Genomic DNA, 26,958 nt, shown 5'->3' on the forward strand with positions numbered 1-26,958 from the left:
CCTCAGCTTTTCTCCAACCTCGCTTCTTCTTTGGGGATCCCTCCTCCGGGACCCCACCCGAGCAGGACCGCAGAAGGCCTGTCCCGGGTGATGTTCCAGAAACAGTCTTGTAACTGAAGAAAGTGGGGGAACAGAAGGCGAAGTGTTAGGGCGAGAGGCGTGCCCCGCGTCAGCTTGGGAGCCGCCTTAGTGGGAGGAGAGCAAGCGTATCCGGAGCCAAGCAGCTGGAGGAACCAAAGTCTCCGGATGGCTGTCCAGGAGTGCGCGCCATCGTGGCTGCAGCTGCTCCGGCGGCTCCTGCTGCTCCTGCTGCTGCTGCTGCCGCTGCCGGCGGCGGGCGTGGGGGGCGCTGGGGGCGCGCGGTGGAGCGGGGAGGGCACCAGCCTGCACCTGCAGAGCATCTTCCTGGGCCGCTGCGCCGAGTACAGCACGCTGCTGAACCCCGAGCTGCGGTGAGCGCCAAGGGGAAGGGGCTGCGAGGAGTGGGAAACGGAGTCTGAAGGTCGGGGTAGGGGAGAGGGGAGGGCTCTTGACGTGAAGGAGGTGTGTGGAGATGCCAAGGGTTCTAACGGGCGGGGGGCGGCGGGGCCGGTACTTGTGTGGAGGGTGGGGGATCTAGAGGTGGGAGGGCCATGGGAGGAGGGGAAGTCTGCAGGTGGGGAGTGTACCCTGGGGGGTCTAGAGCTGAGGGAGGGGTGCGTGTGTGTTGTGTGTATGTGTGGGGGGCGCAGGAGGGGCACGTGGGTCTAGAAGTAAAGGTTAGAGGTGAGTTTGGACGCTGGCCGTTGCCAGTATCTCTGCGTTTATCTGGAATCCTCGGAATGTGGTCTCCAACTGGAATTCCTTAAGTCCAGGTCCTTCGGAAATTTAAATTTCAGATCCTCTAGAGAACTTTTTAAGTATTAGGTCTTTGTTGTCAGCACTGCAATGCTTACTGATTTTTGCTCCTTCTTTGGACCAGATTTTTCCTGTTTTCATAACGTATTTCTCTTCTGCCAGTTGTTTTTACTGTGACACATTTCAGGCAACTAAAAAAGAGCAGAGAATCATGCGAGAAATGCCTATATTAGTCACCATCCAACATGAGAAATAAAAGTTACAAATGCACTGGAAATGTTTTTCTTTTCTTTTTTTTTTTGAGACAAAGTCTCACCCTCTTGCCTGGGCTAGAGTGCCCTGGTGTCAGCCTAGCTCACAGCAACCTCAAACTCCTGGGCTCAAGCAATCCTCCTGCCTCAGCCTCCCGAGTAGCTGGGACTACAGGCATGTACCACCATGCCCGGCTAATTTTTTCCGTTTATAGTAGAGACAGGGTCTTGTTCTTGCTCTGAGCTCAAGCAATCCTCCCCCCTTGGCCTCCCAGAGTGTTAGGATTACAGGCATGAGTCACGGTGCCCAGCCTGGAAATGTTTTTTTGTTATTATTATTATTATTTTTTTTTTTTTGAGACAGACTCTCACTCTATTGCCCAGGCTAGAGTGCTGTGGTGTCAGCCTAGCTCACAGCAACCTCAAACTCTTGGGCTCAAGCAATCCTCCTGCCTCAGCCTCCCAAGTAGCTGGGACTACAGGCATGCGCCACCATGCTCAGCTAATTTTTATATATATATTTTTAGGTGTCCTGCTGATTTCTTTCTATTTTTTAGTAGAGACGGGGTCTCCCTCTTGCTCAGGCTGGTCTCGAACTCCTGAGCTCAAGCTATCCTCCCGCCTTGGCCTCCCAGAGTGCCAGGGTTACAGGCGTGAGCCACCGTGCCAGGCCTGGAAATGTTTTTTGAAAGCTAGCATGGAACTCAAGAGTGAGGCTAGCACTAAAGGGCATGCTTTCTACCATACCAGGAGGTGGAAGCCCTTTGCAACCTTTGATTGCATAAGTCTTGCAAGTCAGCCTTGCCTCACCTGTTTCCTGAGCCTCATGATGGATCTGCATGATGAGACTGATGCCATTCTCATGTCTAAATGAGGAGGCACCTGAAACCTGGAGGCTGCATGGTTTATTGGAATTGTCACCTTCTAGCTTGGTGTCTTTTCTGCTTGTCTCTGTGAGCCTGGGGCAAGGCAATATTCCTTAGCTCTGAGAAATCTGTGCAGCCCTTTCTGAGAGACACTTCCAATGTCAGATTTTTAAATCCGTCACCTGAGCCATCACAATTTGTTGTCTTTTTTGTATGCCTAGTTATACAGAGTCAATATATGAAAAAAATGCTTGCAAAGCCCTTAGAGAAATGGAAATATTAATATTAATACTTCACATCACGGATGTGTGTATTTTCTTTTTTTATTTCCAATTTGTACTTTTGCACAGGGACAAGAACTGCACAGCCATCTGGGAAGCCTTTAAAGTGGTGCTGGACAAAGATCCCTGTTCTGTGCTTCCCTCGGACTATGACCTTTTTATTAACCTCTCCAGGCATTCTATTCCCAGAGACAAGGTAACTCTACAAGGGACTTGGGTAAAACAACACTTTCTGTCTCTATAGAGATAGATGGTGCATGGGCCACATGTGAGATTAGCTGTCCCCAGCATCCTGCAACGTCACTGAAACACTGAGCAGCAAACTCAGTGCACATGCTGAGCTCTCTGTAGGAAGGTAGCTTTGTCTCCAACAGTGACTCTAGGTCTCCTGCCTGATTGTGAGCAGAAGAAAATTTTCCAAGTCAGCAAGTCAGTGCAGGCATCACCACAAGGACATGAGGACATGGCCATACCTTTCACATTGTGTCTCTATATCTGGCCAGTTCTGGATAACCTCCACCCTAACTGGCCCAGTGGCCTGAACCTTGGGTAATTCAGAAAACCCCAATCTCAGTATCATCTCAGAAGACTCATCTTTTCTTTTAATGAGTTTTTTTTTTTTTTTTTTTTAGACAGAGTCTGGCTCTGTTGCCCAGGCTAGAGTATCGTGGTGTCAGCCTAGCTCACAGCAACCTCAAACTCCTGGGATCAAGCAATCCTTCTGCCTCAGCCTCCCTAGTAGCTGGGACTACAGGCATGCATCACTATGCCCAGCTGATTTTTTCTATACATATTTTTAGTTGTCCAGATAATTTCTTTCTATTTTTTTAGTAGAGACGGGGTCTTGCTCTTTCTTGCTCAGGCTGATCTTGAACTCCTGACCTTGAGCAATCCTCCCGCCTCGGCCTCCCAGAGTGCTAGGATTATAGGTGTGAGCCACTGCGCCCGGCCAAGTCTTAAGATTATATTTATTCAGTACCAGTTTGTTTTAAAAAACTACATGTTTATTAATATATTCTGTCTGAACTCTGAGGTCTAATTAAATGAAAATAAATGAGAAAATCTACCTAAAATGTTTGCTTAGAACAATACCTCAAGTTTAAAGAAAGTTAGACATCATTTTTATTTCTCTTACATAATCGTTCTTAACCTGATTTTTCCATTGTGTGTTATTTGTAAAGGCAAATTAATGGAGCTGTGAGGTTCAGAGATATAATAGGCTACAAATATGATTTTTAAGTGTATGTTATGTTTTGAACCTTGCTGCCTGCCTGTCAGTAAAGAGGAGAATCACAGTTTTTGCTCTCCTCTCTCATAGATTTGGTGCTAGTTGATCAACTCAGTAAATACTTCTGTGTGCCAGGAATTGTGGTAAGGGTTCAGGATGCAACAATGAAAACAGCCCTCATCCTTGGGGACCTTTCAGTCTACATATAGCCTGGTTGGACTACTGAGGATTAGGTACATGAAGAATGGGAGATTTGTATTATTGTTATATGAAAACACTATTTATAGTGGAAACTATAAAGTATAATACAAAGGTAATGTGTTTTTGAGGCATTTTACACTTTAGGAAGTGCTTTTTGTGATTGCCTGCTATGCTAACCACAGTTGTGGAAGAAGAGGAAGGGTTCATGCTCCACATTTTCCAGATGTAGAAACTGAGGCACTGGGAGATTACATGTCTTGGTCCAGATTACACATCTAGCATATGACAGAGTCAGATTCAAACCTATGTCCCTTGATCATTTTTAATGCAGGGATCTTACCACATGTGTATATGTTTTGTATTACTGGGAAAATATTTCATTAACATTTACATGATCCCTTTGGAATAAAGGGAGGATAGCTGGTAGCACTCTTTGAACAGGTAAATAAAGACAAAGAAAAAGAAAGTTCAGTTGTTGTCCAGCAGGTCAGAGTTGAATGGAAAATGGGTTGCCTGATTTGTTTTGATGATGTGCCAGAGATATCTGTTTTGTATTTTAATTTTTTGTTTGTTTCTCTTTAGTCCCTTTTCTGGGAAAATAACCACCTCCTTGTTACTAGCTATGCTGAAAACACCCGTCGCTTGATGCCCGTGTGCGATATTCTATATGGCAGGGTTGGAGATTTCTTGAGCTGGTGTCGACAGAAAAATGCCTCCGGTAAGACTCCTGCACGAATGACAAGATGTGTAAGAGCTCCTGTCTACATTTGGGCCATTTGGGCCAAATGCTTTCATATGCATTTATTTTATTCTATCCTCCTCAATAATAATTAATAATAGCAATAATAGATAGAGAGTACTTATCTTTTGCTAGGTACTGGTCTAAGCACTTTACATATATTAATTCATTTAATCTCCACAATAGGTCCATGGAACCGTATCATAATTCCTATTTTGACAGATAAGGAAACTGAGGCACACCAAGGTTAAGAAACTTGCTCAGGGGTGCATAGCTAGTAAGCAGCAGAGTCAGACAGTCTGACTCCAGAGCCTGTCCTCCCAGCTGTGCACAACTCTGCCTTACCATCCTTATTTTCCAGAGAGGGAAACTGAGGCTTTGGGAGGTTAAATTACTGGAAGTGGTAAGTCTGGGACTCAACCCTGTTTTGACAGATCCTGAAGCCAGCAGATATTTCGAGATTAAAATCACAAGGAAAGTCAGAGTCACAAGAGCTGGCCTGATGGTACTGAGAACTCTCCTCATTGCTCCAACTTATGGCGGTAGGAGCTAGAGCTACAGCAGTCCCTGCCTTCAGGGAGCTTGTAGCCTCGTGGGGGGCATTTGCTGGAGTGATGTGTGCTCTGATGCAGGAAAGAGTGTGTGCTAAGGAGTGGCAGAGGGAGACCCTAGCCTCTGCCAGGGCATCAGGGAAGCCTGAGGAGGGAGACTAGCAGGAAAGCAGGTCGGGGGAGTGTTCCCATTGTGAAGACTGGAGATTGTTCCTCCCGGGCTATCAGAGTCACTTTAAGAGTTAACCTCATGTCAGTTCTGCTTATTTCTCCTCCATTCATTTGTCCATCCAACCAAAATTCATAGAGTGCCTATTATGTGCCAGGCCTTTCTCTTCTAGGCACTAGGAACAGCAGAGAATAAAACGGGAAAATAATACCCCATCCTTATATTATTGAGGGGTGGAGATAAGACAATAAACAGACAAGTAAAAAATATATTCTGCCCTAAGATTATAAGGGCTACAGAGAAAACCAAAACAGGTAAAGAGGATAGAAAAGGCTAGGGAAGTAGGGGGAGAGGAAAGTGGTGCAGTTTTACATAGATGCCCAGGGAAAACCTCACTGAGAAGCTGAAATTTGAGCAAAGACCTGAAGGAGATGAGAAAGAGCAATTTCTGGCAGGGAGAACAGCAAGTGCAAAGGTCCTGTTTGGCACATTTAAGGATTAGTGAGGAGGGCAGTGAGTGACGAGGAAAGTGGTGGGCTATGAGGCAAGAGGGATAAAAGGGGACCAGATGGCAGAGGACATTGTGAGGGCTCTGGCTTTCACTGTGAGATGGGAAGCACTGCAGGGCACAGGTCAAATGGCCATGACCATTCTTCCAATGGAGAGTGACCAGGAAGCCTTAGTGTGGTTACCCTGCAGAGGGTAGGGAGAATGGGGGTGGGGTGTGATGGGAAAAGTATAAAGAAAGGGAGAGTTTTCCAGAAAACCACATTGCCTCTTTCCCCCTATTTCTATCTATGTCCTCCTACCAGGGCTTTGTTAAAGGAGGAAGTGAAGTCCAGCAGTTTGGGTCAGCTAAATAATGGCATGTTCATATCATGGAATCCTGTGGAGCCACCAGCAATGATAATGGAATTTTGTATTTATTGACCTAAAAAGATGTTTATGACATTTTTAAGTGAGAAATCAGGTTATATAATACTGTGATTGGTATGATGCTATTTAAATTAAAAAAATTATAATCAATGAAAATACACACATAGAAAAAGGTCAAGATGATAACAAACCCAAACTGTTAACAGTTCTTTTTAAAAAAAATTATAAGTTTTATTGATTGACATATAATAATTGTACATGTTTATCGGGTACATTGTGATTTTTGATATATGCATACATTGTGTAATGATCAAATCAAGGTAATTAGCACATCCATCACCTTAAACATTTATTATTTCTTTGTGGTAAGTAATTCAAAATCCTCTCGTCTAGCTAGTTTAAATTATACAATGCATTATGGTTAACTATAGTCAACCTACTGTGGATTAGAACACCTATCTAACTGTAACATTGTACCTGTTGACCAACCTTCCCCATGCCACCCCCACCCCCCAGCCTCTGGTAACCTCTATTCTACTCTCAACTTTCATGAGATTGGCTTTTTAAGATTCTACATATGGGCGAAATCATGTAATATTTGTCTTTCTGTGCCTGATTTATTTCACTTGACATAATGTCCTCCAGGTTCATTCTTTTTTATGGCTGAATAGTATTCCATTGTGTATGTATACCACATTTTCTTTATCTGTTCATCAGATGATGGACACAGGTTGATTCCATATCTTGGCTATCACGAATAGTGCCATTAACAGCAGTTCTTGCTGCACATGAGGTCATAATTTTTCATATCCCGTATTTACTATTTTTTTGTAATTTAGATATATTACTTATGAGAATAAAATACTTTTAAAGAAAAGAATACTTCAAGTACATAAATGGTAATAATACTCACTAGTTCACAGTTTAAAACCAAGAAAGTATAAAATAGGCAAATATAGAAATTACTGTTGGGACAAATACCACCTTAAGCGCTGGTGTCAGAAATGGTGGAAGGAACACTGAGAAACTGGAGACTTAAATTCTAGTCCTCTGTAGAACAGACCATCCACGGAACCTCTCTGACCCTCAAAGATCTCTGAAAAATTGAGACATTGACCTGCAGAGATGATAGCTAGCTTGAAATATTTTCAAACCTGAAGTGTGTAATTCAAAGAAGTCATGCCATCCTCTTAAGTAATGATTAAGTAATGGTCCTCTCTTTTTTAATGAACTTGGCCTCGTAAGACTACTCCTTAAAAACATTATGAATCACCAAATTTGCACTTCTGGAAGACTACTCCTTAAAAACATTATGAATCACCAAATTTGCACTGCCCCTGCAATACACACAGCATTTCTCTCAGGCAATACATATTTTCCCCTGTTTGGGATACTCCCTGAAACAACTTGTAAGTTAGGAATTTCTCCTTTCTTTATAAATGGTGAGCACATTCCACATCCCATAGATCTGCTGACTTATATCCTTAAAAAAGAATTTTTTTGAGACAGGGTCTTGCTCTGTTACCTGGGCTAGAGTGCAGTGGCATCCTCATAGCTCACTGCATCCTCAAACTCCTGGACTCAAGCAATCGTCCTGCTTCAGCCTCCTGAATGGCTGGGACTACAGGTGCACACCGCCAAGCCCAGTTAATTTTTGTATTTTTTGGTAGAGACAGGGTCTCGCTCTTGCTTGGCTAGTCTCAAACTCCTGACCTCGATCGATTCTCCTGCCTCAGTCTCCCAGAGTGCTAGGATTACAGGTGTGAGCCACTGCCTGGCCCAAAATTTTTTAAATTTAATATATTAAATGCTTCTCAATAAAGCAAAGGTTTTTTTTGTTTGTTGTTTGTTTTTATATCACTGCTCTGGAGCCCAGTGGTCAGCTAGGCTGACTCACTAGCCAACTGCTTAGCTCTCCCCCTTCCTACATTCATGCCAAGCAAAGTGACAAATGTCTTTGTATCATGGCCTAAGTGGTCACTTACCAGGCTCTTTGTGGATTGAGTGGGAAGACTTTTAATGTTAAACTTGCACACATTGTACAGAATGTGGGCTAAGTATATTTTGTGGAGCCAGCAAATATCTTGAATTAATTCTTCCGTGATAAAATCTTTGAAAGGAAATGTGTTTGTCTGCTTTCTCCTTAGGACTCGATTACCAATCCTGCCCTACATCAGAAGATTGTGAAAACAACGCTGTGGACTCCTTTTGGAAAAGGACATCCATGCAGGTGATCTGGAGATAGGTGACTGAGTCACTGAACATGTGTAGGACCCGCGAACATGGAAGGGAGGAATTTAGAGACTAGGACCCCGGGTCATTACTTACCCACACTTTTCACTTTTATAACATCCTGATTCATGCTCTCTGCTCCGTAAAGTTGTGATGATTTAAGTAGATAAAATAATCAGCGCAATGCCTGGCACAGAGAAAACATTCTGTAAATGTTAGCTATAGATGAGGATATTAAACAGTCATTATTAATTCTATTATGTCATGGTTGTTATTAGCATTTCAAATCAATGTAATTTTGATTGATATATATAATAAAATGGGGTAATTCCTGCTTTATGGAAGACCCTGGGACACCTGAGATCTATCTGTGGGAGCAAGAAATATTCACAGACTAATATTAATGGGAGAACAGATAGATGATAGGAGACTGAGGGTAAGCTGGAGACACAGAAATATCCCCTTAAGGTTGGTCTGTTCTTAGAATATACTGTCACCACAGTTGATGATGGCTATCAGTAGTTATAAAATGCCAGTGACTACAGCTTACATTTTCTGTCACCAGGCTTAGAATAAAACTTAGAAATAAAGAGTGTTAGGTCCTTAGCTCAGTGCCTGGCAAAGTGCTGTCGACTGTTAAATGTTAGCTATTTTGACCAGGCAGATGTCAGGGCACTTCCCTCACCACAGCCAACCATGGGCTAGCCATGTCTCTTCTGGTCCCATCTTCTACTCTGGATCCCCAGGTGTCCATGTTAGTCAGGGTGAGAGGGAATTTGGTGAAACCCTCCACCATGGCTGCAGTTGGGAGCAAAAGACATCCAGCTTATTACTGTGCTCTTCCGCCAGCTCCAGTGGGAGCACCATTTGCTCTCACTGTCCACGGGTTTCGTCTTGAGTGCAGGCTCCAGTCAGTTGGCAGTGGCTGCCAGCGCCCCTCACTGAGAATTGGGAGGCTAGGGATGTGTCATCACCTGACGCAGGTGGGGGATGGAAACAGTAACTCGGGGAAGATGTCAACATTATATATAATGGAAACCATATTTTCTACCCAGTGGATCTGCCAGACTTTAAAGTGTGTGCTCCAAACCACCACCTTAAAATTCCTCAATTCTATAATGGGAATCTCTAATATAATAGTGCTCACATCTTTTGAGCCCTTAGAATATACTGAATAGTCAAAGCATGAGGAGATATATAGTATAGTGATGTGGAGAGGGTTTGAACCTTAGCAGGTAAGTATTTGAGAAATGTTAATAGTCATCATTTAAAAATTTTTTTTTGTTTTTTTTTTTGGAGACATGAGTTTTGCTCTGTTGCCTGGGCTAGAGTGCCATGGCATCAGCCTAGCTCACAGCAACCTCAAACTCCTGGGCCTAAACAATCCTTCTGCCTCAGCCTCCCGAGTCACTGGGACTACAGGCATGTGCCACCATGCCTGGCTAATTTTTTCTATATATTTTTAGTTGTCCAGATAATTTCTTTCTATTTTTTTAGTAGAGACGGGGTCTCACTCTTGCTCAGGCTAGTCTCGAACTCCTGACCTTGAGCGATCCTCCCACCTTGGCCTCCCAGAGTGCTGGGATTACAGGCGTGAGCCACCGCGCCCAGCCTTAAATGTTTTCATCTTTGTAACAATCCTGTGAGGTAGACACTCTGAATACCCTTATTTTACAGATGGGTAAAGTGAGGTACAGTGAGCTCATGAAACTCTAATAGGGTTACAAAGCTAATAAGTGTGGAGCCACAATTTGGAGACAGGCAGCCTGGCTCCAGAGCCCAAACTTTCAGCCACTTCATTATACAGCCTCATTGTACCTGCATGCATTTTTTTAATTAATTTTTTGTTATTGTCAATGTAATAGCTGCTCATGATAGAGAATGATAAATTACAGAAAATAAAATGAGAACATTAATCATCCATATTCCTACCACCTAAAGGCAACCCCTTTAGCATAATGATCATCAGGCCACGGCATTTAAGGATTTAATATGACTGTTAACACTATTTGGAGCGATCTGAGGCAAGGATGATGTAGAGTATTGTTTTGGTGCAGATGATATTGGGTGTTACTTTGCTAGAGAGCAAACCCAGCCATGTATATCTCAGTGCCACATAATTCCCCTCTGCCCCTATCTTCATTCTAGCGTAAACATTTTATGAGGGAAATGATATCATCCAGTGGTATTCTGAGCTGGAAATTTGGGAATGTCTCTGGATATATCTCTCCCATGGGAATTCCCAGACTTCTGCCCATTTAGTTTGAACATAGTAGAGCTCATGCTCTGCTCACCTAATCTCACATTTTGCTTTGAATGTGAGCGCTTCTTATGCTATTGCAAATACTTTGTAGACTTTTACAAATGACTGGTTAATATTTCAGACACATGAGTACCATGGTTTACCTACCATTTCCTTGTTGTTTATTATTTTATATTGGTTAAAATATTTCTGTATTACAAGGAATGCTCACTGCCCACCTTTGTGCACGGTGCTGGTAGTAGTTCTCAATGCTGTTTGCCAAATATTTCCGGCTTGTCTTCTGAGCTCACGGTTTGCACTTTCCTCCTTCTTGAAGTTATTTACATGTGACTTACACTGGCCAATGAGATGTGAGTGGTAGTGACATGTGTGACTTCTGGGTGGAGCTGGTTTGTGATTTGTCACTTTCCTAGTCTTGCTTCCCTGACAATTAGCAACTTTGCGGATGTGTCCCAGAGTAAGAGCATATAGAGCAAAACCACAGTAGGCTTGTGATAAACATGTAGCATGAATGCTAAATAAATCTTTACTGTTTAAACCACTGCAATTTTGAGGCTGTTTGTTATGGCAGCATAGCCTAGTTTATTACAGCTGATAGGGTACTGTGTATTTCATATCACCTTCTTAGAGTAGTTTTTCAGACATGGAATTACTGAATCTGAGTTTTCAACATTTTAAGGCAATCTTCTTTCCAAAATAAACCAGCTTGTATTCCTACTAGCTATATGAAATACCAAATTTATCACATCCTTGCCAATATTGAGAACTGTCAATTTTTTAAAATGCTTATTTCATGGTAGAAAAATGATGCTTTCATTTGCTAAAAATTCTTGGTTCTTCTCATAGTATGCAACAGAGAGTTCTGGGGTGATCCATGTCATGCTGAATGGTTCAGAGCCAAAAGGAGCCTATCCCGTCAAAGGGTAAGAACTCTAGCACCAACAATTACAGCAGAGAATGACAAAATGTTTAGTTAGTTGTTTTGAATGGAGGCTAAAGAGAATTGCCCTAATCCCCAATCTAATGTTTGGTTTTATAAATCCAGGTAAAGCAAACAGTTGACTGATTTGGTGACCAGAACCACATCTGTAGAGTTACACCATTAAGAGCTGATAAATACATGAATAAAATAAGTAACCTAAAAATAAAAGCTAAAAAACCCTAAAAACTTTAAAAAATAATGTGTGCATCAACTAACGACTGAAATGGAAAAAGTATCATACTGCTTTAGAACTTTAAGAAATGTTCTGCTCGTTTCTCAGGTTTTTTGCAGATTTTGAAATTCCATACTTTCAGAAGGATAAAATCACACGAATTGAGATCTGGGTTATGCATGAAATCGGGGGACCCAATGTGTAAGTTACCATATTGATTATGGCAATTGTGCAAATTTGCTTTTCTTGAATGATATGATCAAGTCCATTTTATATTTTCAGTTCTGGAGAAATGACAATCTTCTTTGTTTATAATGTGGTTGGTAAAGAAAGACAAAGGCTTGACTCTTTGGACATACCACTAGCTAGTCCTGGGAGAGAAAACCTTCTTTATCCAGGATACTTCTCTTAGCCAGAGAAAATCATGTTCCTTTCTGCATGGCTTGAGCAGCTTTGAATAGGTGAGTTCCTTATGTATTTGTGAGGGTCGAAGCCAGTTTCTCTTTATGGTCATTTGAAGCCCAGAAGCCCTTACCAGGGATTCTCAGAATGTGGGACTCTATAATGAAGATATTATTCTGAGAACAGCCAGCTTTACAACTGGGTCTTTATCGGGGTTCCTGCCCCTGATATAACTGGGTCCCCTGGCAGTGTGCATTGCAAGAGATGGGAGAGACAAAGATAGAGACACAAAAAGTGAGGTGAAAGGGTTCTGGGAGGTCAGGGGACCACCAGCATTCCCGTGAGCCAAGTGGTACTGACTGAAGTCTAGCACCCGTTTTTATTCTTTTTTTCATGTTATAGATTACAATGATTTCACGTGAAAAGCTTGTGGGTTAGCAGTAAAGCATATAATCTAAATGGGAACAAAAGAGACCATGTACTTCTTTCTACTTTATCTAGTTCCTCATTTACTGAGACCTGAGCTCAGGAGAAAGATAGGAACATTGCCTCAGGCTTAGAATAGCAAACTGCTCTTATCTGCTGGGCTGACATCCTTTGATCATTCTCTCTGCCTTCGGGATTACAAACCCATCCCGGTCCAGTCTGTTAGCAGACATCCAGGCTGTAGCCCTCAGGCTTCAAGGCGGAGTCCATTTGCAGACATCCGTGATGGGTGGAATGTCCCCCTCAAGGTCAAGCAGCTTTTGCTCAGTGAACTGACATGTCCACAGGTTGCTCTTTGGGAAAGTCCTGTCCCACTCCTGGGGTTCTCATGTCTCGACCCTAACCCTCAACGGGTCTTATTTACTAACCAAGGAAACTTTTATGGTCCATATTTTCTGGACAACCACTTGAGTTTGTATATACATGCAACCTTGAACTCATCCTCCTCAGCAATGAAGGGCACTGCTGGCACAAATTCCAGATAAAAAAGTAAAACCCATTTGCTTCAGAGAAAGCCAGCAAGGCCACAGCCTAATTAAAGCTGGGCAGCCATAATGGATCTTCAGAGGCAAGCTGGGGCCTTGTTCTTCAGATGCTACATGGAGTAAAGTATTGCCAGCCCCAAGGAGTGGTTTGCCATTGAAAGCATGTTCCAGGAACACCTCAGCAAATCCCCTGTTTCCGGCCCTCAAGATCCTCTAAGACTCACCATATAATGGGTGATATTTTTTCCTATCCATTGGGCAATAGATTGCAATAAATTTGCAAACTACTTAATTACATAAGTTATACCAAGATCTGCATTTCCCTTCCCAGAAGACGAATTATACTTATTGTTGCATGAAAAACATGTATCATTTTTCTTATTTTTGTGAGAAGTTGCTCTTTATCTAGAAGTTATGCTTGCTTGTTTTTTTAATGTCTCTATCAGAGAAAGTTTGTCCTTTGAACCTACCTTTAATGAGATAAGGAAATTACCATTCATTGTTGTCACAGCCCATCATTTCTGCTGCAGGAGAAATTACAAAAGGGGTTAGAACACCTGTTTGTACTCAGTACACCTGGTTGTTTGAGCTGCAGTGTAGAGTTGTGAGTCGTTAGCTAAGGAAGAGGGGACCTTGGCTCAGATTTTAGGGAAAACACATGAGGGTGATAGTTAATAAAATTTTATTGTGTTAGGGATTATTGTTAAATAAGTAGATTTTAGCTGCTCTTGTCACAAAAAAAGTAACTATGAGAGATGATAGATATGTTAATCTGCTTTCCTATAGTAACTTTTTTACTATCTATATGTGTCCGATGACATCATGTTGTAAACTTCCTGTTGTCACCTCCATGTTGTCACCCTCCTGGCTGTGACCCCTCCTTGCTCTGTGTCCCCTAAGGCTGCAGTGCCAAATCCCCCTCCGTGAGCTGGTACTGGTCCTTGGCCTGCTAGGAACCAGGCCACACAGCAGCAGGTGAGCAGCAGGTCAAGTTCTTCTGTATCTACAGCCAACACACAGAATAAAGCTTATTGGAAAAAAGTGAAACAAAACTCATAAGCAGAGCTAAAAACAACATGGCTAATATCTGATTGTGTTTAGCATGGCTTTGGCTGTTTTTATTCAAAGCAACAGTAAAACACCTATTGACTTGCCTCTGTGTCCAAGTGTCCTGGAGCCTAAATGTCATCGCTTACTAAAAAAGTCCTAAGTAGTAAGCCTGGGCCCAGAGAAGGGCACTATCCCATATTTTGGCAAGGTTCTAAGAAATGATGTCACTCAACACTTTGCCTTCTTCATTCCTGTAATGCCTGGAATTCCACTTCTGTGAAAACTTCCTTCGATCGCTCATTTACTTCCTTTACAATCCCTCTCTATTAATTTTATGGTAGGGAGGCTGTCTGCCTTCCCATTCCACATAAACTCAGGCAGGGTCCTGCCTACCATAAGAACACCATGCCTACTTAAACCACAGCTGGCAGTGTTCTGTCTACCTCTGTTTGACTATATTAATTCTCTCTGTTTAATTCTGACCATCAGTTAAGGAGGGAAGAATCACTGTTGGTGAGAGCATGGGAAATGGACCAAGGTGTCCTTTGGCAGTGCATACAAAGAGCCTTAAAATGGATTCAAAACTTTGGTGCCAGAAAACCTATTGTCAGGAATTTATGCTAAGGAAAAGAAATAATTAAGAATGTGTATGGAAATGAAGTTTTAACAAGGTTTGTTGTAGTGTAAATGGCATTGAAATATAGGAATCAACCTAGGCCTTCAACAAGAGAGGACTGGTTCTACATGATATGGTCTGTTTATATAAGGGAGACCATGCAGGAATTAAAAATAATGGCAGAGAAGTATACATACATACATATATATATATACACACACACACACAGGCTAAAGCAGAATACAAACCACACTGGATAGCAGAGTCCCACTGCTATATTTAAAAAGACTTGTGGGAATAAATCACCACTATATACCAAAATGTTAGCATCTATATCTAGGGATGTGAGATTTGGGGTAATTTTTTTCTTTTATTTGCATTTTCTAACATTTTTAAGTCAGTATGTTTTTGTGGTTACTTAAATTTCAGTAAATAAATACACCGTAGGTTGAACAAGTTGTCAGCATTGTGCTGGGCCCCTGGGGCACGTGGCAGATGTGTGTCGCTGTGTGGGTTTAGGACTGTGCAGGGGCGGATGCCACACGCAGGCGTTGGTCCCCAGCATCCTCTGCTGCGCTGCGGGCTTGCGGGAAGCAGCCGGGAGCGCGTGGCCACAAGAAATTTTAGTTAACCCAGAAACAGCTGCTTCTTCCTCCTCCTCCTCTTCTCCTTTTAGTTCTCAAATACATGTGTTTTTATGTTTTAGGGAATCCTGTGGCGAAGGCACTGTGAAAATCCTGGAAGCCAGGCTGAAGGAAATGGGGTTCGAGTACAGCTGTGTTAATGATTACCTGTAGGTGGTGCGCGTCGTCGGTGCGCGTACGCAGAGCGGGAGTGTGGTTTGGGGTGGGTGTCGGCTCCCAAGGCCATGGGATGATGTCCTCTGGGTCGCCTGTGGACGTGGTGGCTGGGAGCACCTCCTGGCCTGGGTTCCGCCCGGGCCCCGCCCACTTCTGTCCAGAGTCCGTCTTCATGGCAGTTAAAGGATGTCCACAGGAGCACTTTCTCATTTGCCCATGTCCAGTTTTCTTCTCACTTTGCTTACTGTGTGGTGAGTAGCCAGAGAACAGGGATTGTGATTCCTACAGCTGAGGACCCTGTGGGATCCTTGTCCGTGATAGCTGCTAAGGTGGGAGTTAGTCTGAGATATTTACAGTTACATTTTGACTGTAGACCAATAAGAAAATATAATAGCTACCATTTTTTGAGTGTATTATAAGCCAGACACTTCATATGCTTATAATCAGATATCATTTGAGAGTCTTCTTGCTTGGAAATGTAAGAAACTTGGCTCAAATCCTGAGGCAGTTGTAAGCCCCACCTTTACTCAGAATTCCTATCTCTGGCTTCTCTCTGCCTCAGCCCAAGTGTGTGGGCCTCCTGGTTTTACAGGGGGCTGGAGTCCAAACTGCAAAAATTTAGTGACTTTCTTGAACATTTCTGCATGTGGCAGGGTGGAATTTACATTAGTGGTCTCCCTGTCCAACACCCATGTTCATCCTGCTGCTGTAGTACCCTCTGCCTTCCCAAAAGCTTAGCAGGCTGGATAATTCTCCCAGCTGGGCAAAGCCCACTAGGGGTGTGAACTGCTCCCTCCCACTCCGTGCTTTCTCAAGAGAGAGAGCTTCTCAAAGCTGCTCTGTCATCTTTACCATTTCACTCATATTACTGCTAATGCTGTCAGGAAACTCAAAAGTTGGGTGTTGTTTATCACCCCTTTTAAAAACAAACTAAAACCACTACCCTTTTCTGGAGATATAACCTATATACAGAAGAATGTGCAAACCATGAGTATACAGTTGGATGAATGTTCACACGTTCAAGGTGTACATGCAGCCAGCACTGAGATCAAGAAACAGGACATAACCAGCACCACCGTCTGCCTTTGGCCTCCCTTTTGGCCACCGCCTTCCACCCCCATAGTAACTCTCCAGATTTATAATGTCATTGATCAGTTTTGTCTGTCTTTAAGCTTTATATAAATATTCCCTCTTTATAAATGAATAAATTCCCTTTTTATAGATGAGTCAGAGAGATTAAATAAATTGCCCAAAGTCAACACTCAGTGAGGGAGCTGAGTTTTCAGCCAGCTTTGTTTTTGGTTTTTTTTTTTCAGACAAGAGTCTCGCTCTGTTGCCCAGGCTGGAGTGCCGTGGCATCAGCCTAGCTCACAGCAACCTCAAACTCCTGGGCTTATGCAATCCTTCTGTCTCAGCCTCCCAAGTAGCTGGGACTTCAGGCATGTGCCACCATGCCCGACTAATTTTTTTTTTCTATATATATTTTTAGGTGTCCAGCTGATTTCTTTCTATTTTTCAGTGGAGACAGGGTCTCACTCTTGCTCAGGCTGGTCTCGAACTCATGACCTCAAGCGATCCTCCTGCCTCGGCCTCCCAGGGTGCTAGGATTATAGGCGTGAGCCACCAATCAGCCAGCTTTGTATGGCCTTGAAGCCTGCTCTTTCCCTCCTACTGCCATGCTCCTCCTTCCTTAATCAAAGCACCAGATTTTAGTAAATTTAAAAAAGACAATTCTTATTTGCAAATAACTCAATAGCTGGGCATGGTGTTCCTCACCTGTGGTCCCAGCTACTTGGGAGTCTGACGCAGGAGTGTCACTTGAGCCCAGGAGGTTGAGGCTGCAGTGTACTATGGTCTCACCAGTGAATAGCCACTTCACTCCAGCCTGGGCAACACAGTGAGCTCCCATCTTAAAAAAATAAACCACACACAAAACAAAATAAACAGGTCAATGATGGAGAAAAAAGTTCTCTCTGATAGTCTTGCCCATTTTGGGGGAGGAGGGTTCTTATCTTTTCATAGTGTCCCTTACCTCCTGGTTGGTATCTGTTAGCACTGTGTTGAATCAAATTCAGTAAAACTCAATGTCTTTTGGGGTGTATAAAACAACAACAGCAAACTCTCATAAAGTGTGAATGTATTGAGTAGACTTTACTTTTCAGTAAGTGATTCCAAGGAGAGATCCCATAGCATGCTGTAGAGCAAACAATGCTGTTCTTCTGAAGTCCCCTCCAATCATCCTGCCATAGAGATGCCATCTGGGCCTGCCTTTTACCTACCACCCTGTGTGCCATTGTTACCTGGCTCCTGTCTTCATTGCTTCCTTCCCTCCCTCTCAGCCCTGGAATGTCACATCTCCTCCCTCTGCTGTGCAGAGCAATTTACCTTCTTCCCTGAAGCCTGAGCACTGGCCATCACCCATGTGCTTCAAGTCCTACCTTCCGCCCAAAGTACTTATCAAGAGTTTTTTCCAAAGTTGTATATGCATACAGAAGTGATTACAAGCTTGGGCTCTGGGGTCAGCCTGCAAGGTGATGATAACAGTACCTGTTCCATTTGGTTGTTGTGAGGATTAAATGACGTGGTCGGTATAAAATGTGTGATCAAATGTCTTGGGATATAGTGCTCAATATAAATATATGCTGGCTAATATATTTAAAAGAAATAATGTATGTGTTCTTCAAGGTCAGAGACTTTGTATCTCCAGTATTTTGCAGGCACATCATAAATGTCTGATGAATGAAAGTTATTTAAATAATCCCTTAAATGTTACTTTCTTTCTATAGACCAGTGAAACTGTTACAGTGTGTGGATCACAGCACTCATCCTGATTGTGCCTTAAATTCGTAAGTAAAAGTCTTAATCCAAATCTCCTTTCTTTCCCAAGATAGTCCGTGGTATTATAGCACATTGGTGAATTGCAATATTTCACATGCACTCCATAAAATGCCCCACTGCAGGGTAGGGTTTATATTTCTGCACTGCAATTTACCAGGCTGGTGCAGATTTGGCAGGCACGAGCTGAACTGAGCCAAACTCTCACTGTGTGCTGCAGAGGAGAGAGGGCCGATTGTCATCCTCTGCTCCAACTGAACTTGCTGCAGCAAAAATTCTAGGAGTGGGGCAGAGGAAGATCTTTTAACATTTATTTCTTAATCCTAACTTAAATTTTTGTTAAAATTTTTGAAAAGGATATATATATGCATGGGACAGCATTCAAAATTACAAGGGTAGAGAAAGTGACTCTTTCTTCCTCTATTCCTAAGTCACTCAATTCCCCTACCCAGAGGTGACCACTCTTTCTAGTTTCTTATGATCCTTCTAGAGTACTGCGTGCCTGTAACAGCACACACACACACACACACACACACACACACACACACACACACAGGGGCATATTTCTCTCATCCTATTCATATAAGTGATGGGATACATGGGATTCTGGACCTTGCTTTTTTCGCTTAACAGTACGTCTTGTAGCTGTTTCTGTGTTTATAGATAAAGCCGCCTCATTCTTTTTAACAGCTCTGTCGTGGTCTGCTTTGTGCAAGTATCATGATTTGTTTAACACCATTGCCTACAGGTGGACATTTAGACTGTTTCCAATATTTAACCATAACAACAATGACTAAGAGGATTTCTTTTCTCTCAACTCCCATTTCCTCCAAGTAATTTCTTAATATTTTGGTCCATCTCCTCCCAGAAGCTTTCAGTGCATGAACATACACATATGTTACCAGACACAGACATGTGTTCATTTGTTTTTGTCTTGGCCTTATTTTCATTTATATTCATTTGTGTTTGGTTTTGTCCAAAAAGCAATCGTGCTACACATACTGTCCAGTTGTGGGCTTTCTTCACTTAGCAGTGTAACGGTGCCATTCTCCTAAGTCTGTTCATTCCTTCTGTCCCAGTCTGTTAGTGGCTACAGAGCATTCTGCAGAATAGCCACCGCACAGTTTATGTAATTCTTTCCCAGTCAGAGGCTGGCTTAGTTGTAGGTTACTGTAGTATTTGTTTGTTATTACAAAACAATCTGAAATATAATCCTTGATTGTATACTTTGAATTCTTGTGCAAGTATTTGTGTAAGATACGTTACCAGAAATGGAGTTGCTGGGTCAAAGGATGTGTGTATTTTAAATTTTGATATGTTTTGAAAAGGCTACACCAGTGTGTACTTCCACCAACAGTACATGGTGGGCTGCCCCTTTCTCCAGTCCTTCACCAACACTAAGTATTTACATCCATATCTGTATCTGTGATTGTACCTATATCTATAATTTTAGCCAGTCCTATGAACAAAACATGATGCTTTATTATTTTGATTTGTGTTGGCAGGAAGATTTCTGATCCCACCATCTGAAATGACTTCCCTTTTCTTTCCTACTTGCTAAAATCCTACTTATCCTTGAGGACCCAGTTCCAGATGTGCCTTCCTCTGTGAGATTTTCATGATTCTTCAGGTGCGTTGAGGAACTCCCTTGTCTTTGCTTCCAAGGACTTTGTACACAATTTGATTACAGTGCTTTCCTCTTCCTAGCCATCTTATAGCTCCTTCTGCACCATCTGTCTGCCTTGCTCAATTTGGAGATTGCACCAACTTCCTCTTTATATGTCTCTTAGTATTTCTCACAGCAGTTGTACGTAGTAGGTGCTCCATAAATGCTGGACATCAACTGTCTGCTAGACATTATGCTGTCGGCACTACGCAGAATATTTTGTTCATCCTTATAACTAGTCCATTTGGGAGAGAGAGGAAGAGAGAGCATGTGCTGGCTCACTGGCTCATCTTCCCCATATAGCTCTACATCCCTTCTTCATTTAGTAATAGAACCCCTGAATTTTAGCCAAGTTCATGGCCACCAAGAATAATGAATGCACTGTCTAGCCTCCCTTCCTGCTGTGGCCAAGTGATGTGTGCAACTTCTGGGTTAATCACTTGAAAGGAAGGGAGATGCATCCCTTTTCCCCTTTCCTACTGGCTGGTGTATGGACCCAGAGACATGGAGGTGAGCCATCTCCAACTGGGCATGGCAGAGCAACAAAATAGAAGGAGGCCTGGTTCTCCATACCAAGGAGTCACTCTGTCAGCCCTGGACAATTACAGAGAGAAGAAATAAATATCTGTCTTCTCTAAGCCACTACGGTTTGGGGACATTTTGACAGCAACCAAACCTGTATATGAACCAATGTGGGTAGATTCTATTGTCTTCCCTTCAGAAGCAAAGAAACTCTGGCTCAGAGAAATTAATCAAGGACTCAACCAAGATCACCTAGCTAGTTGCTTGTGAGATTATCAGAATTCACTCTAGCAGGTGTTATGCTCTTTTTACTGGAAATTGAGACAACAGACCCATCATCTCCAGCATGTGTACTAGGAGCCAGCATCCCAGGGTTCAGTGATGGATTTAAGTCTCCTCTCCATACTTTGCCATTTATTCCCTGTGAATTTGGCATGCATTTTTGTGAGTCCTCTGATAGAAGATAAAGAATACTCTACAGACTTGGGTCTTTCCTTTCCTCACCTGAAAATGAAGTCCACCCTTACATTCTGCTGCTCAAAAACCTTCAAGGTTCCCTACCACCGAGTTCAGACTTCTAGCCTGGCCTTCCATGTTCTCCATACTCTTTCCAAACTCATCACCCACTGTTTCTCACTGGGAACTTTCCTTTCAGGCTAGTTTTGATCCCCTTCCCCAAAGATGTTGTGTGCTTTTCTGCCCGTAAGCTTGTGGATATTCACTTTTTTTCAGGGGCAAGAGCTCTGCAGTTGAGGTCAGATGACCTGAAATTGGCAGTTTTCTTATCTACAAAGCCTCCATGAGGCTACCCTGACCTCAATATTTAAAATTACTGCCTCCATTGTACAACTCTGGCTCTCCAAAACCCCTCATGATGCTCTGTTTTCTTTTTTATAGTGTTTATCATCTTCTGACTGACTTGTGAATTTTATTCTTAATTACCTGTCTCCCATTTGTTAGAACCTGAGCTCCAGGAGGGCAGGGATTTTGACTTGTTTTGTTCACTGATAGATGTATTGTCAAAACCTAGAGTGAAGTTCGAAACCTGGTAGACACTTAGGAATGGATAAATGAATGAACGAATGACTGGCTTCTACCCTGGGAAGGCACAGATTTAAGATGAACCATTTTCAAAGGTGCTGGGCAGCTGGAAGGAATGACAGATGTCCTACAAGAACCTCAGAGAAGTGCACAGTGGCAGTATATGCATAAGTTCCAGATACTGATTGCAGGAGAAGTAAACCAACTGTGGCTCACCTAGGTTGAAAAAAGGGCAATAAGGATGTTAAGAGGATTTAATGAGATAGACTTTCTAACGAGCCTGGACTTTCATAAGGCCTGGACAGGGAAATATCTGTAGTGTTACAGTGCTACTTAGGTCTGTACAGTTTGACTCCTTTTCTTATTAACCAGACTGTAGAAGTATACAGGCACAGATCATATAAAATTCCTTTTTGTAAACCCCATTGCACCCTACACCACCATTCCCAAAACAGGCAAATGGTGTCACCCTGGCACCAACGCCTCAGTTTAGTGCCCCTGCTGGGGAAAGTGTAAAGTGGATGAGGGTGGCTCTCCTCACCTATTCTCAGACTCCCAGCCAGCACTGAGGAGTCATTCGCTTCTTTCATTCCAACCACACTCCCAGAAGGTGGACAATCTGATCCTCATCAGTGATGCTGAGGTGCAGAGAGATTAAGCAATCACTTAAAGTCACTTAGGACAGGTTACAGCCAGAAATAATGCCCAGGTTTGTCTGTGTGTCAAGTCCTGTTCTTCCTTACCACATCACACTGCCTCGAAATGTCGCTGGGGTCCACACCACAGCAATAAGTAAGGGGTTTGTTGTTCTTGACCTGCTCTTCTTTCCTTCATTTGGGCATTCTTTCAGTGATTGTTGGTAAATTTATTTTTGACAATTCTGCCCAATTCCTTTGAATATCAGGAATAAACCCTCTTTCTCTCTTTGCCAAATTTTTCTCCACTGTCATTGCTCTGGCAGAAATTTTACTAATCTCTTTTTTTAAATGGTAGCAATGAATATTGGTAGATAATTTACAAGAGAGGAACCACAGATAGCAAGTATAGAAAATTATTTAATCACTCTAATAATAATGAAACACAAATTCAGTAAGGTATAATTTGCACCTCAACTCCTTTGACATACCTTTAATAAAAAATAGCAGAAAAATATTTTAAAGATGTCATTCAGTGCTTCTTAGCATTGTAGCTTGGTAAAGTGCTGTGGGAAAACACTTTGACAATATGTGTCAAGAATTATAAAAACATTTATAATCTTTGACCTAAGTCAGACTTTAAGGGTACTTTTGGCACCGTATTCTAAAGAAATAATTCAAAGTGTAGACAGCCTGTATGCTCAAAGATGTTTGATGACAAACCTAAATATCCACTGGCAAGTGAATGGTGACATCAAAGGGTACACTTAGTGGGTGGAGCAAAATGTAGCCATTAAAGACAACGGTGGGATAATCATACAGCAAGATGGAACATCCTCATGAATAATTTAAGGGGAAAAATAACCTTATGTGCTTATAGGTTATAATATTGGTGAAAAATTCAGTAGACTGATAAATCTATAGCTGCGGTCCCCAACCAGCAGAAAAAAAGGAGCTTAAGGGAATGGGGGTGCTGGGGGAGGACACAGCAGGGGGTGAGTGCAGCCTTCATCTGTATTTACAGCTACTCCCCATTGCTGGCATCACTGCCTGAGCTCCGCCTTCCCCCTCCATCCGTGGAAAAATTGCCTTCTATGAAACCAGTCCCTGGTGTCAAAAAGGTTGGGGACCGCTGATCTACAGGGCTGGTAAGAATATGAGAAAACAGACATACTCACGTTACTGAGATCAGGACTCGGTATGTCAGTGAGGGTCCAGGGAAAACATGTTTCTTATCTTGGCTGGAAGTCTCTGTCCAAAATGCCCCAGATCACAGAGGTGGGACACCCAACTCCACTTGCTTAGGAACAGTGGTGTAAAGGACTTTTAGTCTGCAAAGTTTAGGAATGAAATAAATGGCTGTTGATATAAATCCACCCATATTATTATTTTTATTATTGTTATTATTATTATTATTATTTTTTTGGAAACAGAGTCTCACTCTGTTGCCTGGGCTAGAGTGCCGTAGCATTAGCCTAGCTCACAGCAACCTCAAACTCCTGGGCTCAAGCGATCCTTCTGCCTCAGCCTCCTGAGTAGCTAGAGTCGACTACAGGCATGTGCCACCATGCCCTGCTTATTTTTTCTATATACTTTTAGTTGTCTAGATAATTTCTATTTTTAGTAGAGACGAGGGTCTCGCTCTTGCTCAGGCTGGTCTCGAACTCCTGACCTTGAGCGATCCTCCCACCCTGGCCTCCCAGAGTGCTAGGATTATAGGTGTGAGCCACCACGCTGAAACTCTCATTATTATTGTATGTAGTTCTGTGTTATTTTATTTTCTTAAAAAATAAAAGTAAGTGTATAATTTTCGATTTTGAATGAATCAAGTCTGAGACATTAACTACATCAGAAGTGCAATTGTAGAAAATGTCCAGCAGGAGGAGCCCAAACACAAGCTTGTGGGTGAGATCCTGCGCAAAAAAGAAAGCATGACCAGCATTCAAATGGAGTAGGAACTTTTAAGGACCCCGCCACTGGTCCAGAGCTATGGGGTATATTTCCAAGCCAGCATTAGGTGGTTTCGTAATTTTAAAAATTCATCATTTAGTTAATTTAAAAGAATTCGATAATTTCTGTTTTAAAAATCCAGTGGTCAGACACTATTTGCTATGAACAGAGTCCGTAATTTGGCCAGGCCCTCTCTCAGTGCCTTTATGTCAGGACAGATTTTTCTTCAGCAGTTAAACTCTGGTGATGTAATATCCATTAGTAGAGAACTTGGCTAACGCTGCGGTACACCCACATGATAAGAATTCATCCACAAGGAAGAATGAATTAACTCCACGTGTACCAATATGGAAGTATGTCCAAGGGATGGTGTTAGGGGAAAACAGCAAGCTGCAGATTCCACTTGTACTTAGGTAAAAGGATATGTGCATGTGCATGCGTGTGTGTACCACCTTCCTGGAGGGACAACTCAAACCGTCAAAGATGATCCCCTAAGGAAAGTGTGAATGGGGAGACTAAAAGACTTTCCTCTTTCCAACTTTCTTCAGTGTGTAGATTTCTCCACAGTGTGCATGTATATTTTGTTGAATGTAGGTGCCATTCACGAGTACTGACATTTTCTCTTATTTCCTTTTTAATTTGCAGGGCAGCGGTGTCTACTCAAAGAGAAGCCCCATTCTATTATGCAAAACAAAGTGCCAGCCATATCATTCCCCTCTTACTGGCTCTGGCTTCCGCAACTCAGATGTAACCAGAAACTCAGCTGTGCTGATCTAACCAGCCTCCTGCCCTGCAGCCTGCCCCTGCCCAGTTGTCATTTCTGTTCTGTGTATACCAAGTAATTCCATTGTCCAAAGAACGTTTCTTTCTGTGAAAACAGTGTTCTGAAATGGTATTTCAGAAACAAGAAATTATTCCTATTTAGCAGGTTAAAACTTCTGCATTAGAATTAAAGAAGTTGGCTGAGCATGGTGGCTCACGTCTGTAAGCCTAGCAGTTTGGGAGGCTGAGGCAGGAGGATTGCTTGAGCCCAGGAGTTCAAGACTAGCCTGAGCAAGAGTGAGACCCCGTCTCTCCCAAAAAAAAAAAAAAAAAGAAAAGAAAAGATTAGCTGGGCACAGTGGCATGCATCTGTCTATAGTCCCAGCTACTTGAGAGGCTGAGGCAGGAGGATCACTTGAGCCCAGGAGTTGGAGGTTGTAGTGACCTATGATGATGCCACTGCACTCTAGCCTGGGTGACAGAGCAAGACCCTGTCTCAAAAAAAAAAAAAAAATTAAAGAAGTTATTATTTTCTTATTTTTATAATGGCACAAATCATTGAAATCCAGACTGCTTGTTATATAAGCAAACATTTTTAGAAAATTCTAATAGAACTGTATTTTTATATTGTCTAGATTTTCCTATTTCCCCAGCAGGGCACACTACATGCTTGTTAACAGGTTAAGATATTTGGATACTATATAAATGTACACATATATATTTGGTATGCAAAGATTTATGTATACAGATGTTCCTTTAATGGTTATCTATAATGAGGAAAAGCACAAAATGTCCAATAATATTTACATATTTACTGAAACTGTTTGGAACTGTTTATATATGGCTTAGTATGTCTGTAGCATGGAATATCATTCAACAAGTAAAAGTCAAGTTTGCTAACTCAAATGTCCTTCCACTAGTGAAAGGATAAACTAACTGTAGTAAACCTATACCATGGAATACTACTGAGCAATAAAAAGTAACTTATTGACATAGGCAACAATATGGATGAAACTCAAATGCATTATGCCAAGTAGGAGAAGCCAGTCCAAAAGGCAACATACCATGTGGTTCTATTTTGATGACATTCTGGAAAAGGCAAAACAGTAAGAATGGAGAACAGACCAGTGGTTGGGTGATTGTTAGGACTAGGGGCAGGGTAACTACAGAGGGCAGTGAGAGGGAATTTTTAGGAGTGAGGAAACTGTTCTGCATCTTGATTGTGGTGGTGGTTACATGAATCTATGTGTTTGTCAACACTCATGGGCCTGTACATCAAAAAGAATAAATCTCATTGTATGTAAATTAAAAAGAAATGTTTTCAAAGAACATTTAATCACATAGGAAAATGTGATGTAAGAGATAAGATGTAAAACTGTTTATTGTATTATTCAAATGTCTACAATACAAATTATTATAAATTATATTATGAATGTGTGTCTGTATGATATACATATATTGTAAATGAATGAAAGGAAAGGAAATAAACGAAAGGCAGAGCAATTATCTTTAGATAGTGGTCTTATCAAAGATCCTATTTTTGAATTTTGACTTTTTTGAAGTTTCCAAATTTTCTCTCCAATGAGCATGCACTACTTTTATAATCAGAAAAAGAGAATCGTATACACACACACACACACACACACACACACACACACCAGATGTGTGTAGCAATTTGACCCAACACAAAACATTTCCAGAAGACAGAAACAACACCAAAAGCTTGACACAGACACTTCTGTGTTCTCTTTATTGCTTGTATATCCTACAGCAAGTGTGGGTTGTCAGGCAGGAGAGCTCACTGATTCTGATGCCCCAGGGCTGCCAAATGGCAGTGGGAGGTCTTTACCTTCCTAGGGGACCCTATAAATCTCTGTAGAGAAAAAGAGAATGGCCCAGGCAGCCCGAGGCAGTGCCAGTCGTCACACCTGCAGCTCTGAGTGAGGAACTCACTTGCTAGCTCGCTTTCTTTCCCTTCCTTCCTTCCTTCCTTCCTTCCTTCCTTCCTTCCTTCCTTCCTTCCTTCCTTCCTTCCTTCCTTCCTTCCTTCCTTCCTTCCT

General features: G+C 42.3%; 1 protein-coding gene across 1 annotated transcript; it reads left to right on the forward strand.

Moving 5' to 3' along the window:
• Nucleotides 1-230: 230 nt before the first annotated feature.
• BST1 (bone marrow stromal cell antigen 1) lies at nucleotides 231-25,171 on the forward strand. Its single transcript, XM_045550402.1, has 9 exons — nucleotides 231-452; nucleotides 2,305-2,431; nucleotides 4,247-4,382; nucleotides 8,147-8,229; nucleotides 11,341-11,417; nucleotides 11,757-11,849; nucleotides 15,394-15,480; nucleotides 18,274-18,333; nucleotides 24,782-25,171. The coding sequence occupies exons 1-9, from the start codon at nucleotides 247-249 to the stop codon at nucleotides 24,885-24,887; spliced, it is 975 nt and encodes a 324-aa protein (XP_045406358.1). The 5' UTR covers nucleotides 231-246; the 3' UTR covers nucleotides 24,888-25,171.
• The last annotated feature ends 1,787 nt before the right edge of the window (nucleotides 25,172-26,958 follow it).

The sequence above is a fragment of the Lemur catta genome, chromosome 4 (genome assembly GCF_020740605.2).
Source record: "Lemur catta isolate mLemCat1 chromosome 4, mLemCat1.pri, whole genome shotgun sequence".
Classification (NCBI taxonomy): domain Eukaryota; kingdom Metazoa; phylum Chordata; class Mammalia; order Primates; family Lemuridae; genus Lemur; species Lemur catta.